The 17105-nt window shown below is 46.0% G+C and overlaps 1 protein-coding gene across 1 annotated transcript; it reads right to left on the minus strand.

The window, feature by feature from the left end:
* Positions 1-7674: 7674 nt before the first annotated feature.
* On the minus strand, positions 7675-10984 carry LOC136500987 (ETHYLENE INSENSITIVE 3-like 3 protein). The gene is made up of 3 exons (XM_066496477.1): positions 10788-10984; positions 8174-10151; positions 7675-8030 (listed from the first exon to the last, which is right to left on the minus strand). The coding sequence occupies exon 2, from the start codon at positions 10030-10032 to the stop codon at positions 8179-8181; it is 1854 nt and encodes a 617-aa protein (XP_066352574.1). The 5' UTR covers positions 10033-10151; positions 10788-10984; the 3' UTR covers positions 7675-8030; positions 8174-8178.
* Positions 10985-17105: the final 6121 nt, after the last annotated feature.

Genomic DNA, 17105 nt, shown 5'->3' on the forward strand with positions numbered 1-17105 from the left:
TTTAAGTGCCAATGCTTGACTGGCTTATCAAATATTGCTTGCTGCACAACCATTAACTTGGCAACCATCTCTTCATACTCTAACTCATCGAACTCTGAATAAACTTCCTGATCTACCGGAGCTCTGAATTCTGATGGTAACAGAAAAGCCATTTTGATATTAGCTGATGGTTGCCTCTTATCAGCTATCTGCTTGGTACGTCATACTTGAGTTTTACCGGGTGCCTGAGCCTGTTCCATCTCTCTGTTCCTTAGGCGCTACACCCTCCTCTTTTGGCTTCTCGTCAAATCTCTTGGGCACCACAGGCCTTCCTGCCACGTGTATATTCTTTCAGTGCATCTAGACATATTTCATATTTAATACGCTCATTCATGAAAATCAAATGAATTTGATGATTGTATGGTACCACTATTGCTTCTATGCTTAATTTGGTCTAGTGGTAGCATATGACATGCTTGTGGGCTTGTAAACCTGGTGTTTAATCTAAAAAATAAGCTTTAAGTGTTTAACTCAACATGGTACAAGATAACCCTTATTTGGAGGTATGAAGAAGCTTGTACTTGGATCAAACCGAGTTAAATATCTTTGGCAAATGATCTAGATTGGACCAATTTTGGGAAATTGATCCTCGCCCCCATTGATTGACATTGATAAATCTCAACCTATCCACATTTTGAACCTTTGTGGTCATTGATGACAAAGGAGAAGAAAAACAAAGATATTAGTACATAAAAAATATATTAGTGTACTAAGATAATGAAAAGGCAACAAAGGGGGAGAGATATAACAAATGAAAGGGATCAATTAAAATTTTAAGCACACAAGTAGGGGGAGCAAGCTCATAAACTTGTATGGTGCTTTTGAATGTGCATTTCGTATGTTTGCTTGCATGGCACAAGTTTTAAATTTCAATATCCATGCTTATGTGGTGTATGCTAGTTGTAGGTTTGAATGATGAAATGAAAAACTAGCATGCATAGGTTATCTTGTGATTTCATTTCCAAGTGGTATCAAACTAACCATGGTGCTAAGGATGGTATATTGGTGCACTCCAATTGGTATCATGCTTCAAAGGTCCATCTTTTATACCTTAGCATCATGTGGTAGACATTGTCTCCTAAATTTCCTATTTAAGCATATGTGCAAGCTACAATCCAAACTCTTAGCACATATGTAGGGGGAGCAATTGCTACCATATGGAGTTCATGAAACTTGTCCATATCCTTTTACACATAGTAAATATGCTTGGACAAGCAACATGGATTTAATTGAATTTCAATTCATATCTTTGTGAAAGGGTTGTCATCAATTACCAAAAAGGGGAAGATTGAAAGCTCTAGTTTGGTTTTGGTGAATTGATGAAACCCTAAGTGATAACCTAGTTTATCAAGTGATCATGAGATAGGTAGCACATTCTAAGTGGTGAAGCAAATGAAGATCATGACATGATGATGGTGATGCAATGGTGATGATTAAGTTCTTGGACTTGAAAAGAAGAAAGAGAAAAACAAAAGGCTTAAGACAAAGGCATAAGTGGTAGGAGCAAATTTGTTTTTGGTGATAGAGACACTTAGAGAGTGTGATCACATTTAGGATTGATAGCTGTACTATTAAGAGGGGTGAAACTCGTATCAAAATATAATTATCAAAGTGCCACTAGATACTCTAACTCATTGTATATGCATTTAGGATCTAGTGGAATGCTAATCCCTTGAAAACATTTGTGAAAATATGCTAACACATGTGTACAAGGTGATACACCGGTGGTTGGCACATTTGAGCAAGGGTTAGGAACTTCACCGGCGAAGTGTTTGCCCATAGAGTGCAGACAGTCCGACGGTGCTATCGGCACCCTATACAGAAAAGACGGGGTCACTATAAGTGATCGGACGCTGGTCTCGGTAGGACCGGCGTGTCCGGTCAGTGGTTGCGGTGAGCATGCGATTTCGGTCTCATGACCGGACGCTGGCGCAATAAATGACCAGACGCTCAGGGTCTGAGTCCGGTCAGTATGACGTATGATGACATATGCAGCGCATAGGGGAATGATGTGTGACCATACACTGGGTGAGTCTGGTCGAGCATGACCGAACGCATCCGGTCGTGATTTTTTTGCTTCTGGTACCTTACTGGAAACGATCGGACGCTGGTGTTGGTGTGTCCGGTCACTTTGAGCAGCGCGTCCGGTCACTACTTAAATGTACTGATGACCATTGAGATCGGGCGATCACCATTTTAAGCCGATGACACGTGGTAAGCATCGGGCGACCGGACGCTGGGGTCCTGCGTCCGGTCGATCTGACCTACGCGTTCGGTCGCCCCGTGTTCAGTGCAGTGAGGAGCCTAATGGCTCTATTCATAGGGCTCTCTATTTAAGCCTTATGGCCAGCTCTAGCTCACTCTCTTGGCCATTTGCATTGACATAGCAACCTTGTGAGCCTAGCCAAAGCCCTCCCACTCATCTCAATCATAGATTCAACATCTTTGTGAGATTGGGAGTGAATCTAAGTGCATTGCTTGAGTGTTTACATGTAGAGGCACTTGGTGTTTGTGTTTTGCTGTGGAACTCGTTTGTTACTCTTGGTGGTTGCCACCACCGAGATGGCTTGGAGCAGTGAGTATCGTGGAGCGGAGGTTGGTGATTGTCTTTGGCTCCGATTGTGGTGATTGTGAGGGGTTCTTAACCTTTTTCCGGCAGAGAGCCAAAAGGTACTCTAGTGAATTGCTCATGGCTTGTGTGATCCTCATCTTGTGTTGGTTGTGCGGCACCGTATTGAGGGTTTGGCGTGTGATGTCAATTAGCGTGTGAACCTCTAAGTGAGTGAATCGCCACAACGAGGACTAGCTTGTCGGCAAGCAAGTTAACCTCGTTAAAAAATTATTGTGTCATCATTTGATTCTGAGGTGATTGGTCTTCATTGGTATTCATCCTTGTGATTGATTGGTTCACTCCTCGACTCGGCGGTATAACCATCTTGCTCACTCTCTTTACATTACCACAAACTAGTTTTCAAGCTCTTTAGTATAGCTAGTTGTGAGAGCTTGTTGGTTTGGTTAGTATGGCTCTTTAGTTAGCCTTTGAGAGCACACTAACTTAGTATAGTGATATAGCCATTGTGTGATTAGAAACTATAGAAACTAGAATTGTGGTAGGTGGCTTGCATTTTTAGTAGGCTAGCCCAACACTTGCTTTGCCTCATAATTATCTAACCGGTTTGTTAAGTGTTGTTGTAGAAATTTTTAATAGGCTATTCACCCCCCCTCTAGCCATTAGGACCTTTCACCCATGAAGAAAGTAGTCGTTGGGGGTGAAACCCAGCTTTCTGCTACTGACCGGACGCTGCTGTCGTCTTGATCAGACACGTCCGGTCGTCCCGACCGTTAGAGTGTGCGCGTTGATCGAAATCTAGACCGAGTCCAGGCTCACTCGATCGGACATGCTCGGTCATGCTGGCGCCGCTATAGAACCTCTTTGGACTCAATCGGACGCTGTACTTTGTGTGTCTGGTTGTCTAGTGCCGCTACATCCGATCATGCTGAAAACATTGTTGTGATGAAGAACAGTGTCATCGGTGTGTCCGGTCACTGCTTCGCTCAGCGTCTGGTCATAGCTACTGATGCCTGCTGTTGCCGAGCAACTGATCGGACACGTTCGGTCACTATAAGGGCCTCATCCGGTCACCTCTACTGAGCTCATTTTCTTTGCGATCTTGTGTCCGGCTTGGTTCCCATCTTTGTGCTTGGACTATGCTTGATATATTGGGTCTTCTCTTATGTTTCTAGGGTCTTGCTTATGGTGTTGATCATGGGATCATCATGTCGCATTCGTCCAAGTCACGTCTTGCACCCTATTAAACTATAAAACAATTACTTGTAAATTCATTAGTCTAATTTAATTGTGTTAGTCATCAAACACCAAAATCCAAAGTAAATGGGCCTCGGGTCCATTTTCCTTACAGATAACTTACCAACCAAAATGTGACAAAACAAAGAGGGAAGCGGTTAGAATCCTAGAGCCGGCAACAACTCGGATAAGAGCTCACCTGCTGACTGTCGTTACAGCGGTGGGGGCTATGCTCCTCCAACCCTTACCGGCGAAACATGCTCAGGCATTGTCATCCTCCCCGGCCATCGTCCGTTGTTCCATCTCCTCCCTCCGCGGCCTAGCGCTGGCCACAGAAAAAGGAACAACTAAAGAACACTGGGAGTGAGCTCCGTCGCATCCACATCTATAGTAGCTCCTCCCTCCTCGCCACACCAGCCGCCACAGCAGCCTCCCAGCCTCGTCCACCCACTGCTGCAATGGCTCCTCCCCTACTCGTCGTACGCACCGCCGCTGCAGCTCCAGCTCGACACCCCATCCCATCAGACGCCTGATCTATGTTCCATCGCCCGCTTGTGGTCCTACGGCTGTGTCCCATGGATACAGGTTGAGCGCCCTATGGGAGATTTGTTGGCACCACATTTATGAGCTGGTGACATGAGGAAAAGCAGCAACACAACTACAGAGGGTATCAAGATTGCATCAGGAGAATCAAATTACAAAGTAGTCAAGTCATTCCTTCAAGATCTTACCAATGATTCGAAGCATGAAGCCAACCAATTCAAACTTGAACAGACTGAGGGGAGGACTGTGGATGCATTTCAGGACCCCTTGCTGCAAGATATCCTTCTGCGACATAGACCTCCTCCCCAAGCTTGGGATCCTCTTGCTGACAACAACATCAATCAATTTGAGCCCAACATTCAAGTGTTTGAAGATAACAAGAGGAAGGAATGCTCCTACCTCCAAAAGGACAAACAAAAGGCTACCTACTCAAAGGATCAACATCCAGGCCAGTTTGTGGGAAAGCTTTCAAGCCAGCATCTTTCAAGTTCTTTAGATGTTCGTTTTGCCTGCCCTGATCATCACTCGGAGTGGCATGCCTTCGGCTCCCACCTTGCCACCATGCAGCAGGAGACTTGTCAGTCTGCTCAACCCAAGGAGTCTTTGGTCATACCGAGAAGTTTGGCTTCTCCATTGGGTCTCAATCACTTTCATAAGTCATAAGATATAGCTACAGTAGGGCCATCTTAGCCACCCTCTCCACAATTCCATGCCATAGAGGCAAATTATGCATGGTCATCGATCAGAGCTCCTCCCACCAATGGGTGGAAGAAGGAATAGTGTTAGCCAAACCCACTTTCAAATCTGCACCAATCAGATAGATAGAGAAAATTCCTTGAGCACGTTAGAGGGTGCTGCCTTAATTGCCTATCTACCGACCATCGTGTGGCCACTTGCTGTCATAGAACAAGATGTTGGCACTGATTAAACGAGGGTCACAGATCCTTCTCCTGCCCTAGGCGTAGACCTCACCACCACAACCGGATTATGGAGGACCATGACTTGCGTCGGCGAGGGCCCATGGACGACTTCTACAACTCTATGGGTCATCATCATGGCATGGGCAATCTTCATGGGTCCCCTCCTCCTTGCTCTAGTCCTCCGCCCCCCCCCCCCCTTTATGTGTATTGGGTTGCATAAGGAGGCCTTATCTACTTTGGCTCATGAAAACGACTATGGCTACGACAGGAGGAAAAGGAAGATAACCAAGCACGTCACCTTTGCAACTCCACTCTTCAAGGTTTGCAATGATGAGTTGCCAACACTTTATGATGACAATAGCTTCCTTTTCTTAGGTAACGCCTCTACTCCTGGCCAGAGCATTTACTCATATGACCCTATATTGTTTGAGTCACATATCTCTATGTCACCAATAGCCATTCCCTGTTCAACATCATCACCATCAGTATAGGTTAAGAGCAGAATCCTTAAGATGCTAGAGGTTACGGCTGATTGTGCATGGTTTACTCCAACAGTGGGTGCCGTATCAACCATGGAAGTTGACCAAGTGACCTTGTTTGAGAGAGAAGGTTCCATTGAGCATACAGGAGGGCACTACAGTAGATGCACCTGAAGAAGTATAGATAAACGACTCCATCACGATGTTCCCACCACCACTAGAGGAGATTACTGATCATCTTGTTCACCCACCAACAAATGAAAAGATAAAAGTGACTAAAGAATTGTTGGTGTATAGGCACAGGAAAAAGAGCGTGAGCGAAGAGGAGCATGAGACACGCAAAAGTGATGATGGCAATATGGTGCCATCACTAATTCCACAAGAGGTTCATGTTGCGGCAACGCCTCTACTCAATAGGGCTACTGGGCTACAAGACTCTGAGCAAGCTGTGCAAACACAATCACTAACAAGAACTCTAATTATTGAGAAGCTACCTGAAGATATCATGACTATTGAGCAGTTTATTGACCATATCACTTTACCGATACCGGCACCTTTGTTGTAATTGCCACCAAACTTATCAGAGTATCAGACGGCTGAGCAAACACAAACACCCACAAGAACTGAGAAAGTGACAATGCAAGATAGCCAACGAAAAAGTTGCAAACTAGCAGAGAAAGCAAAGAGAATAGCAGGGAAGAACTCAATGCAACTAACACAAGATGTGGGTGCTAAAAAGTTGGGGGATCCATCTCCTTCCTCAACTGATGCCTCAAGCCCTGATGAGTTTAATCACTTAGGGTAGTACTTGGACCGTCCGCTAACCAAATAGAGCATGGAGGCACTCACGGCCCTAATCGAGCACGGGCAGCCCAAGAAGGTGAAGAAAACTCGAATGAGGGTGGCGTAGTTGAAAGTTTTTTCTAGGACAGTCCAGTCAAACTTGCCTTCAACATGTTAACTCTCTACCTCGCTTCAGGGATTCTAAGTCTGGTGTTGCTTTCGGTCAGAGGTGGTGGTGTTTCTTCTTAGTTGTTGGTGATCTCTGTGTTGTGTTCCTTTTTCTAGTTGTCAGTTAGTTGTTTCCTTCCCATTGTAGTTGCTATGCTTGTTTTTTCTTGTTTAGTTTGTGCAGTTGAGTTGCTAGTTGGGTCGCTTTTGACCAAGTTGCCTTCAACATGTTAACTCTCTACCTCACTTCAGGGATTCTAAGTCTGGTGTTGCTTTCGGTCAGAGGTGGTGGTGTTTCTTCTTAGTTGTTGGTGATCTCTGTTATGTGAGTTGCTAGGTGGGTCGCTTTTGACCAAATTGGCTCAAGGTTGAGCAAGTTGTGGGGCAAAGTCATTAGTTGTTTGGGCGATGTTTTCAATAGTTGGTCAGGATTAGTGGTGCACTTTCCCGGTTGGTGGTTTTTTTTATCCAGTTTCCACTTAAAAACTAGGACTCTATATTTTTATTTTCTTTGTCTAATAAAAATCGCGGTAAAGCTTTTGGCGTCCCTTCTTAAGAAAAGAACACTGGGAACCGGTAAAGCTGGCTTCTGGGGCTCTTTGCCATCAAACCAAAGGGAATAAGGGATTATGCATGATTACAGAGGAAGGGTACTGCTAACCTCCGATACCTCCGATCAGCCCAGAAGTGAGCCTTGGCATTTCGCCAAGTGCAGGCGTCTGCCATGGCCGCTGCAGCGCTGCTCACGCCTGCCATTAGCGCAAGATTACAAATGCATGCCCCACGCAGAAAAACAAAGACAAGCAGGACACAAAGCTACTGCAAACCTAAAAAAAAAAACAACTGTACACGCAATAAATAAATAAAATAAAATCCTTTAAACGGCTGCGGAAATTCTCCGGCAGCAGCTGAACCACGGCTGCGGAAATCCTTCAAACGGCTTCGTAAGGGCGTTCGGCCGACAAAAAAAGAACACTGTAGCAACCGAAAAGTTACTGCTCACTGCTGAATCTGTGAGAGAAAAATACTGTTCCGGATGAAAAAAAATAAAGTTCACTGCTTACGACGATATGGCATTTGACATCCAGTACAGTCAAGAGAGCACCCTAAACTACATTATTCTTGTTATTATATTACAAAGCAATGGCCATCTCAGGATGGCGCCGCGAATGGGTCACGAGCTGCAGCAGCTGCTTCAACACCCAACACTCCACCAGCATGTCACCCAACTCTCCCCGTAGAAGGCTGCGCGAGCATGAACCACCGATCCACACCACAGTTATGCACTGGACACTACAAACAGGAGAACCAGACTGGTAAGTAATTTGACACGCAGGCATATGTCACGACACAAAAGAAATACTACAATTTTACTTGCAGATTCATATAAGAGAGGTTGTAGGTAACCAAAGAACTGGCATTCAAAGACAAACTACCTGTGTCATGTGCCCAGGTACGGCATCAAGTCCTCGTCGTCCACCAAGTCATCAAAGTTGAGCATCGGACTACTGAAAGGAACGAGGCTGAAAGGAATTCCACCAAAAGTGCTGTCTCCGGCATCGCCAAAAAAAGGATCGTCCATGAGCTGCTGGTGGGTCTCACCAACGATTGTCCCAGAATTCCCACTGCCTGCCGTCGGGAGACTGTAAGAACCATTCGCGACTAGAGCTCCTGTCCCCATGATAGGCGCTTGGTGATCCATAGGCAGTGGTAGTGGCTGCTGCATTGCCAAACCCTGATGAACAACCGGTGAAGGATTAAAACCAATAGGCCCAAGACCAATATCCTGCCGAAAGGAGTGTCCAGACCATGAATTGGCAATATCACTGCCTTCACAAGCCAGGGGATGGTCGCCCAGATAAGTGCTTGATTGAGCAGCACTTGCAGCCTGGTTGCTGTTGTAGTTGTTGATCACAGCACCAGGAGATAGAAAATTCCCTTGACAATCTCCGTGCTGCTGCAAAGCTCCAATTGTAGGGGCATGGTTAGGGCTCGTTGGCTGGTTAGTCATGCCCAACACATCAATTGGGTCAATAAAGTCCATATTATCAGCTGCTTTGCACACTACTTCTGGCTGATTGTCATTTCTTTGTGTCACTTCAACCTCAACCTCAGAAACTGGAGGACGGGCTGAGGGCCTTCTCTCCTGTTGAGATTTAGGTTTAGTCGTTTCTTCCTTGCTAATAGCTAGTTGTTTGGAGGGTTTATCTTGACGCTTTCTCTTAGGCACTCTAGTTGAGGTCTGCTCTCCTCTAATCTGCAAAACAGGCTGAGCATCTCCCTCATCATCTTTGGATGATGTAGAACGAGGAGGTTGCTCCAGGCGGTCGACATCATACTCGTCACTGCTGCTATATATGCCCTCAGTTCTGTCCTCTGAAGTACTATGCTGGGCAATCGGTAGTAAAGCACTGCCAAAACTGTGAATAGACTTCTCCTCGCGTTGTAAAACACCAAGCCAAATGAGGCTCTCTTTTGCAGTCATTTTGTCCTGCAGACACTTTGATTTCCTTACACGATTTCTGATCTTATCGAAGTTTGGGGCCATGTGCTTGATCACACCCGTCAGAACACCAACTTTCCAAACCTTCTTCAGATCATGTGGTTTCCTGTACGGAGGCACTTCTCCCTTTGGAAGGCCCAACGCAGGCCACCATGGCTCATTCCCTGATGGCCACCAAGGGGGCGGGACACCCTTATCCAACGGATAGCTTCGCTGCTGTGGGCTGCAGTGTTGCATCAACGCTGAAAGTAATGAACCCAGAGTGCCATCTTGGAGGTCCATCAGGCTATGCTGGTTCATGGCTCCACTGCTCTTAGGATTACTCAGCATCGAGTGCTCAACCTCGTATTTTACAATCGCTGCTGGCCCATTCTTATCAAACTTCACCTTCTCCTTCCACCAGGCCCTAATGTTATCCGATGCACCACTAACAGGCTTCCCTTTCTCAGGAATAATCCCATACACGAACCCCCGTGCATTGCACACCTCCATCAGCTTGAGCATGTACTTCAGAATCCCATCCTGAGCCCTCGTCATCTTCTTCCGGAGAGCTTGATCTGAAATCTTCTTTGTCTTGGACTTCTCCAGCTCCAACCGCTGCAAAGCGAGCTTCTGCTGCCTCTCCCTGATCCTCTTCAGCTTGACCTTGTCTTTCCACATTCGCCGGGCAAGCTCTTCAGCATCAATCTCCTCGTCACTGACATCATTCTCACTGAGGTTGTCGATGCCATCAACCTCGAAATCTGTTGCGTCCCCTAACTCGGACGCAATAATAGCAAGATGGTCCGTCATGATCACTTCAAGCAGTCAGCTTCCTCAACCAAGTTGCATCACACCATCAAACTTGCAGTACTCAGTTGCTTTGTATTCTCGCTCATCAAATACCCGAATGAAGAATCTATCGCAGCAACCTGCCAATATATGCATGTGGTCAGAACCTTTTAAAGAAAAAAAAAATACTACAATGCAAGTCACTAAGGAATAATCTTATGAATGAAACAAAACAGCCTATGTTTTCTGGCAATCAGAACATTTAGCACACTGCAATGATCGAACTACACACAGTAGGCAAAAATGAAAAATTAACTAATCCATCCGATTCAGTCAGTTCAATGGGGACTCGGAGCAACACACAGTAGGCAAAAATGAAAAATTAACTAATCCGATTCAGTCAGTTCAATGGGACTCGGAGCAACCCTCGCAGACTCGCAGTCCAAAGACATCCGTAGCACTGCTCGAGCCAAAACTACATGCATGACAGCTAGAAAAAACAAATCGATATTATTCTACAAACACGACCATTGTCCGAAACAAAAGGAACTTGAACCCGAAAACCAATCCAACGACCGCACCAACCATCCCCAACCACCCGATGATCCCTGGACTACCTCGGCCGACAGAGCAATCCGAATCCCGAACGAACCCTAACCCACGCAGGGAGCGGAGGACAGGCACGATTCACCGCCCGTCGAGACCGCCAAAGCACTCCCCGAGAATCAATCGCAGCCGACAACAGGAACTGCTCCAACGAAGTCGTCGATTCGTACCTCGTCGAGGGGCGGACACGGACACGGACGCGGCGGCGGAATCCGCGAGGAGAATTTCGCGGCCGGGTTCGGAGGGGGGTTCGCGTCGCGCCGCCTCCGCTGCGGCTGGTTTTTATTTGGGAGGGAAATTGGAAGCAGCAGGGCGGAGCGGCGGCGGTGGGAACCACACGCACGAGCGCGAGGGAGAGCGTGCGAGCCAAAAAGGCAACCCGCATTCGTGACGCGACGCGACGAGCCGAATTTTATTTTTATTTCCTTATATAATAATTTTTCTATAAATAATATAGGTAGAAATAGAAATACAGCAAAAACACGGTTGGTGGACATGCATTTGTAGTAAAACAAAAAAAAAAAACAGAGAAAGAGAAAGACAGTTGGTGCTGGGATGCTATGTGCCGCGATGTCCGTCTGCGCACAGTCGCGTGTGAGGTAGGCCACACCGCATCTTCCACGGAAGATCCCGAACTACAGAGCTGTGTCAGCCGTGATGCTGTTGTTATTTTTATACCAGTACTCCCATAGTAGTTTCCTAGTTTATATAATAACAGCAGAATTTCTTTCTATAAATGTAGAAAAGAATTGTTTGATTTTTTTTTGAATTTGAACTGTTTGATTTTTGCAGCGAAGAAAATTGTTCTGTTCTGCTTCCGTTATAACGGGCCAAATTTATCCTGGCCACAGGCATCTCTATCCTTCAAAAGCTAGAAATCGACCGTCCGTTGTGTTCTCGTGATTCATCGAGGATCCAAGAAAGCTGTACTTGCTGCGAACCAGAGACGACTTCTTGCAAATTTTATAAAAAGAAATTAAACAAATTGTAATCAAAATTATCGGAAGAGCTTGGGGTCAATTTCTTGTGATTTGTGAACCCTCGGTGCAAGGACAGCTCAAACGCGGGGAAACCAAGCTGTTCTTGGTGTGTCGTGACGTGGGAGAAGAGTTGGCGTTTGGCAAACCTTCTCGCCGATCTCACGCACGGCATGCCGGCGGCATTCCTGATTCCTCTGTTTTTTCGAGGCCATGGATTCACCGGATTTTGACTGTGAAAAAAAATGCTCGTGGTTATCGCCTGCCATTACGACGATGATGCACTGCTGATTCAGTCTCCAACCATCCGTCGCATCTGCATTTTCCATCTACAGCAGTGGGCAGAGGTTCGTTGAACCTGGACACCTTTCCGAGTGACCTGTCGTCGAGTGAAAGCGTCCAGGTTCGATGTATCTGCTATAGGGACCCAGGAAGACGACATCGCTTGTTTTGGTCCGAAATGTAACTTCTTAAGGCCGGCCCATATGAACGTTTAGGGATGGATCCGCTTCCTACAGTTTTAGGCCGTGTTGGTTGCATTAGGATGAGCTGGCCCAGGTACGAAACAGCGGTACAAGGCCCGGTTGGTGTTGCACCATTTTTTGTGCTGCAAAAAGTTTATTTTATACTCTCAACTACGTGTTGTTGTAGTATAATCGCCATATAGAGCTAAATATAAATTGTAGAGGCTTCTGAAGAAATTTCGATGGGACCTAAATATTTTATTTGGATTATCCCCATCTATTTCTATGTTTTTCCTGGAATTTTTAGAAGTTTATATACATTTTTATGTGGATTAATAATCTTATTTTTTAACTAAAAAAGGAGAAAAAAATCAACTTCAAAACTAAAACAAAAAGGAACAAGAGGCAATTTAAATCATTTTAAGAGTTCAGAGCTATGATGTCTAGGTTTGGAGTTCGAGCAGTAAAATCAGACTACCACAATAGTTAACGGGGTAAAATGGATTTTCCCCTTTGCACTTTGATCAGCTTGTGTCTTTTTTTAATGAAAAACGTGCTTGTGTGTTACAATAGGACCCGATACATCTTCAAATAAAATTTTGTAACATCGCTGGATGCGAGTCGTTCTAACCTGTATGAGCACAGGTTGTGTATCCATGTCATGGGATGTGGAGGGCATAAGAGCATTTTGGAAAGTAAAAATGGCTATAAGAATCCATTCGCTCTTTGATATTAGATACACATATGGATATAGATATAAAAAAAATATACAAAAAGTATTATTGTTATGATACCTAATGGGTTCATAAACCGGGGGTCTCCAATGGACCCGCTTTTCTGCAAAACCTGACCCAGCAGGCTACGCAGCGACAACGCGCGCCTGGACCGGCCCAGATACATAATGACAGGCCGAGACAACGATCCGATCCCCGGCCAGAAGGCCTGGTCAAGGTGGAACCACAGTCTGACTCTGACATTTTTCTCCGACCGAGGATACGTCGGACCTCTGCTCGTTGCTCTTTCCCGACCGACATGGTCGGGGCCGACTAGAAACGACCGACTGGGGACGCCCGCTCGGTGAGGCCCCGGGGATCAGGCAGAGCAGATAAGGTAAGGCGCTTAAGTCAACCGTAATACCGAGGACCGTACTCTGCCATGCCCTGCGCACCTACAGGACAGTGCCACCAGGCCATGCCAAACGGGCACTATACAACCTTCCAGACACGTCAGAGCACAAACAATATTATAGACGCGATGTTTGTCGTACCAGGTGAACACGGTAGAGCCTGCCAGATGCGTCTGAACATAAACAGTATTGTGGACGTCGAAGACCATCTTGTACCCGATAGCGTGGGCAACAGGTAGCACACGTATACACTCTCTCTCTTTCTCTCTGACTTATAAGGCCATCCCTTTCAACAATAAAAGGGGATACGCTCTCTCCCAGCAAAGGGGGCTAGACGACTCGAGGACTCAATGACCTGAGGACTCGAACAGCTCAATAGCTCTAGAACTCGACGGCTATATAGAGCATACGCTCTAATACTTAGCGCACGTTAGAGCACCCATCACTCTCTTCCATTCGGTTTAGAGTCCGACCGGGCCTTTAACATCCCCCTTCTCATTCCTACTCGTTTATAACCCCACGGCAAACTTCGAGCACCTGGGCTCAGGAATAAAGTCACCAACTGACTGAAACTGGACGTAGGGCACGTTGCCTGAACCAGTATAAATCATGTGTCATTGAGTGTTAGGCAACATCCGATCACAACGCACGACAAAATTACAAATATCTACTTATTGGTCAAATTTCGCACCAATAATACCAAATAAACATCATTAGATAAATCACGTCATATATTTTTGTAGTAAACATATTTAAAGATACAAGTATTAATAATATTTTCTAAAAATCTAGAACGTTTAACTCCTCAGAGTGCGAGATGTGCACTTATTTTTGAACGGGGTGTAGATGAAAGACCTGGTACAAGGCCAGTTTTGTCAAGCTTTGTCGTGCCTTGCTAGCAGCAGCAAGTGAGCTAAATTGGCTCTTTCGTGCCAGTTTCAAAAAAAATTCTTACCAACGCAAGTCTAAACGCAAGTTTGCCTATTAATCAAATTATATCCTTTTTATTTTAGCTGAACAAGGTAATGTAGATGGAGAGAACCAAACGCCCCCATTCTCTTTTGGCGAGATTGTTTTGAGGTACCCTTGACGAATTCATCTTGACCTGATCTTGCTCGAACAAGGGCTAGAGAAAATAAACATGTGCCACTCGTCCTGTCAAAGCACAGAGTAAGGGCTTGTTTGGTTCCTCTGGTTTGAGCACCTGGAATAATTCTATGTTAGAATGGTTCACTAATTTATACAATCTTGATAAGCTAAAATTATTCCTGGCTCCTTCCTAGCCATTGTTGCGCCAGTGACGTGGTGCGGAAGCTCGACAGAACAATGGTTGCCACGGGTGGATTGACGAACCGAAAGGAGGTTGCACACTAGAGCAGGGCAACGAGAATGTTGTTAAGAGAAAATGAAGTGTCAGCTGTGGGAAGTGTGGAAGTGCCACAACTAAGGGCGAGAATGGATTGACCATTTGTCCACAATTATATAGGGAGAAGAGGGAGAGAGACGAGTGAGCAATCAACCATCCAAGGAGGACATATGCGATGTAGCACCGGTGTCGAGCACCCAGGTGTGTTGAAGCAGAGTACCATGCCGTCGTCCTCGCTATCACCGAGTGCTGCTGGTTGCGCCAGCTTCTCAAGAGCTCCATCTACTCCTACCCTCCACCACAGTTGTCTTATGAGACAATGACAGTGTTGTATACATGAGAACAAACTCCATCCATCTCCACCGGACCAAACACATCAAGATTGACATTCACTTCGTCCATGTCGTCTTCGTTTGGGCCAAATTTGGGCGTGTAGCATGTCCTGCATGTCTACGCACATGTACATGCACATGCAAGTTTTTGTGGCCTGCACATGGTTCGTACCTTCATCCAACTTACCATGTGCGGTCGTGGATCAATGCCTTGATCGCTTAAAACCTTGATTTCGAAATTCCTATTTTGACGCGTGCCGGAGATGAAGGCGGCGTTGAAGATCGACTTATACTCTGATTAGATTAGATTCGGCACAGATTGTTGACATCACCATGGATGTATTCGCCGGCTTTCTCTCTCATATTGATCTTTGACAGATCGGAATCTAGGACTTGGAGCTAATGCTACGGCCGATGGTCATCGTAGGCTGATGGCCTATGGATTAATGAACTCCATGTCTCCATGCACGATAGTTGTTGCCACAAACTGGCTTAGGGTGCCCAGTTGATGATGCGAGCCGCTGCCCCGGAGTGTCCAATTGTCGAATCACCGCAAGTCGATGAAAGTTGATCCCGCTGGCGACGTGGATATGATCTTGAGGTCCGTCGAGTCTCGATTGCGAAGTCACCGAAAGCCCCTACCTGGCGCGCCAGCTGTCGGTGTTTGATGACCGGCAACTTTGTCACGGGGTTATCTAGAATGATGATTGAAGGGTTTCGACGTACACAAAACTCAACAGTAAATGAAAAGAGACAAATAGTTTATACTGGTCCGGGCTCTCGTGATCGAGTAATAGCCTTTACGTCCAGTCGGCGAGTTGCCTTTTGTGTTGGATTAATTTGTATGATTGTTTGTCATGATCTGCCGATCTAGGGAGCCTTGCCCTCCTTTATATATCCCAGGAGGTAAGTCTCCTAGTCGGTTATAATGTAAGAATCTATCGATGCAGGACCCACGGGATACACCGCAAGGAAGAGAGGAGATCTAGTTTGATTAGGATTTCTCCCATGTAATCCTAGTAGTAATACTACCCTATAATCCTACTAGGACTCTACATTATAAATCGACTAGGACTCTGGCCTCCTAACTATATAAAGGAGGGCAGGGCTCCTTAGATGGGGAGGTCAGAGGGAGAGTTAGAGATAACACAACACTTTACAATCAATCCAACGCAAAGGCTAACGCCGACTAGATGTAGGGCTATTACTCGATCACGGTTGAGGGCCCAAACCAGGATAAATCGACTGTCTCTTGCATTTACCGTCGAGTTTTGCATATGCCGAAGCCCGAACAAACTGCCCCGTGTACCCTCGTGGCAGGCTATCAGTGGTGAAACATCGACAGCTGGTGTGCCAGGTAGGGGCTTTCGATGAATTTGCATCTGAGAGCTTGAAGGTCCTCATCATCAAGATCAATCTACTCGGCATGGTGTGGTTGTTGTTATGTGCCGACAATCACAACTCGCCGACTGGATGAAATTCCCCATTATTACAAGATCGACTTGAGTACGTGCTACCATCTGAGGTCGTATACCACGGTCGACCGAAGAGAGGCAATTGACCCGCCGCTGTCCACGACAGGATCAAGGCAATGGCATTGGGCCAGAGTCCTACCAGGAATCCGTTTTGATTATTATTCAAGCTATGCCGTGTTCCTGCTATCCACGGAAGGCATCAAAGATAGCATACCGAGGCAGCTAACTGTTTCCAGCCGCTGAGGTCAAATTAGTGGAATTCAATTACGTGCACTCCAAAAATGCCACCACAAAAGTTGCTGCTCATCTAGACCTACGGGGTCAAGGCCATGTGCTACACTGCCGCAACATGTTCTAGCTACTTAAGGCTGATGTGCCGCTGTTAACCATGCAACGCTAGATCAAATTGCGAAAATTATGTGCGCCTGGCGGAAGAATTCTTTTACTTATACCAAAGAAGCTACCAGAAGTTTGCACCACAACAAGTCAGCAGCATCGACATCTGGCCGCAAACTACCTCATCAATGACTACTTCAACTTCGCAAGGGCGCTCGGCGACCCGTCGATGACAACCTCAACTACTCGTCTCAACTAAAAAACTATTTGAAGATGGACTACTTTGACTACGCCGCGCGACGCCCACCGACAACGACCTCGACTAGAAAACTAGCCGGGGGCGGGCTTCATATCATTGGCAACTAGTCGGAATCAGCTTTGACTAGTCAGCTTCATCAACGATCGCCACAGC

Source organism: Miscanthus floridulus, chromosome 13 (genome assembly GCF_019320115.1).
Source record: "Miscanthus floridulus cultivar M001 chromosome 13, ASM1932011v1, whole genome shotgun sequence".
In the NCBI taxonomy this organism is placed as follows: domain Eukaryota; kingdom Viridiplantae; phylum Streptophyta; class Magnoliopsida; order Poales; family Poaceae; genus Miscanthus; species Miscanthus floridulus.

Excerpts from the sequence above, each read along its gene's own strand:
- LOC136500987 (XM_066496477.1), bottom strand. The coding sequence starts at position 10,032 with ATGACGGACCATCTTGCTATTATTGCGTCCGAGTTAGGGGACGCAACA.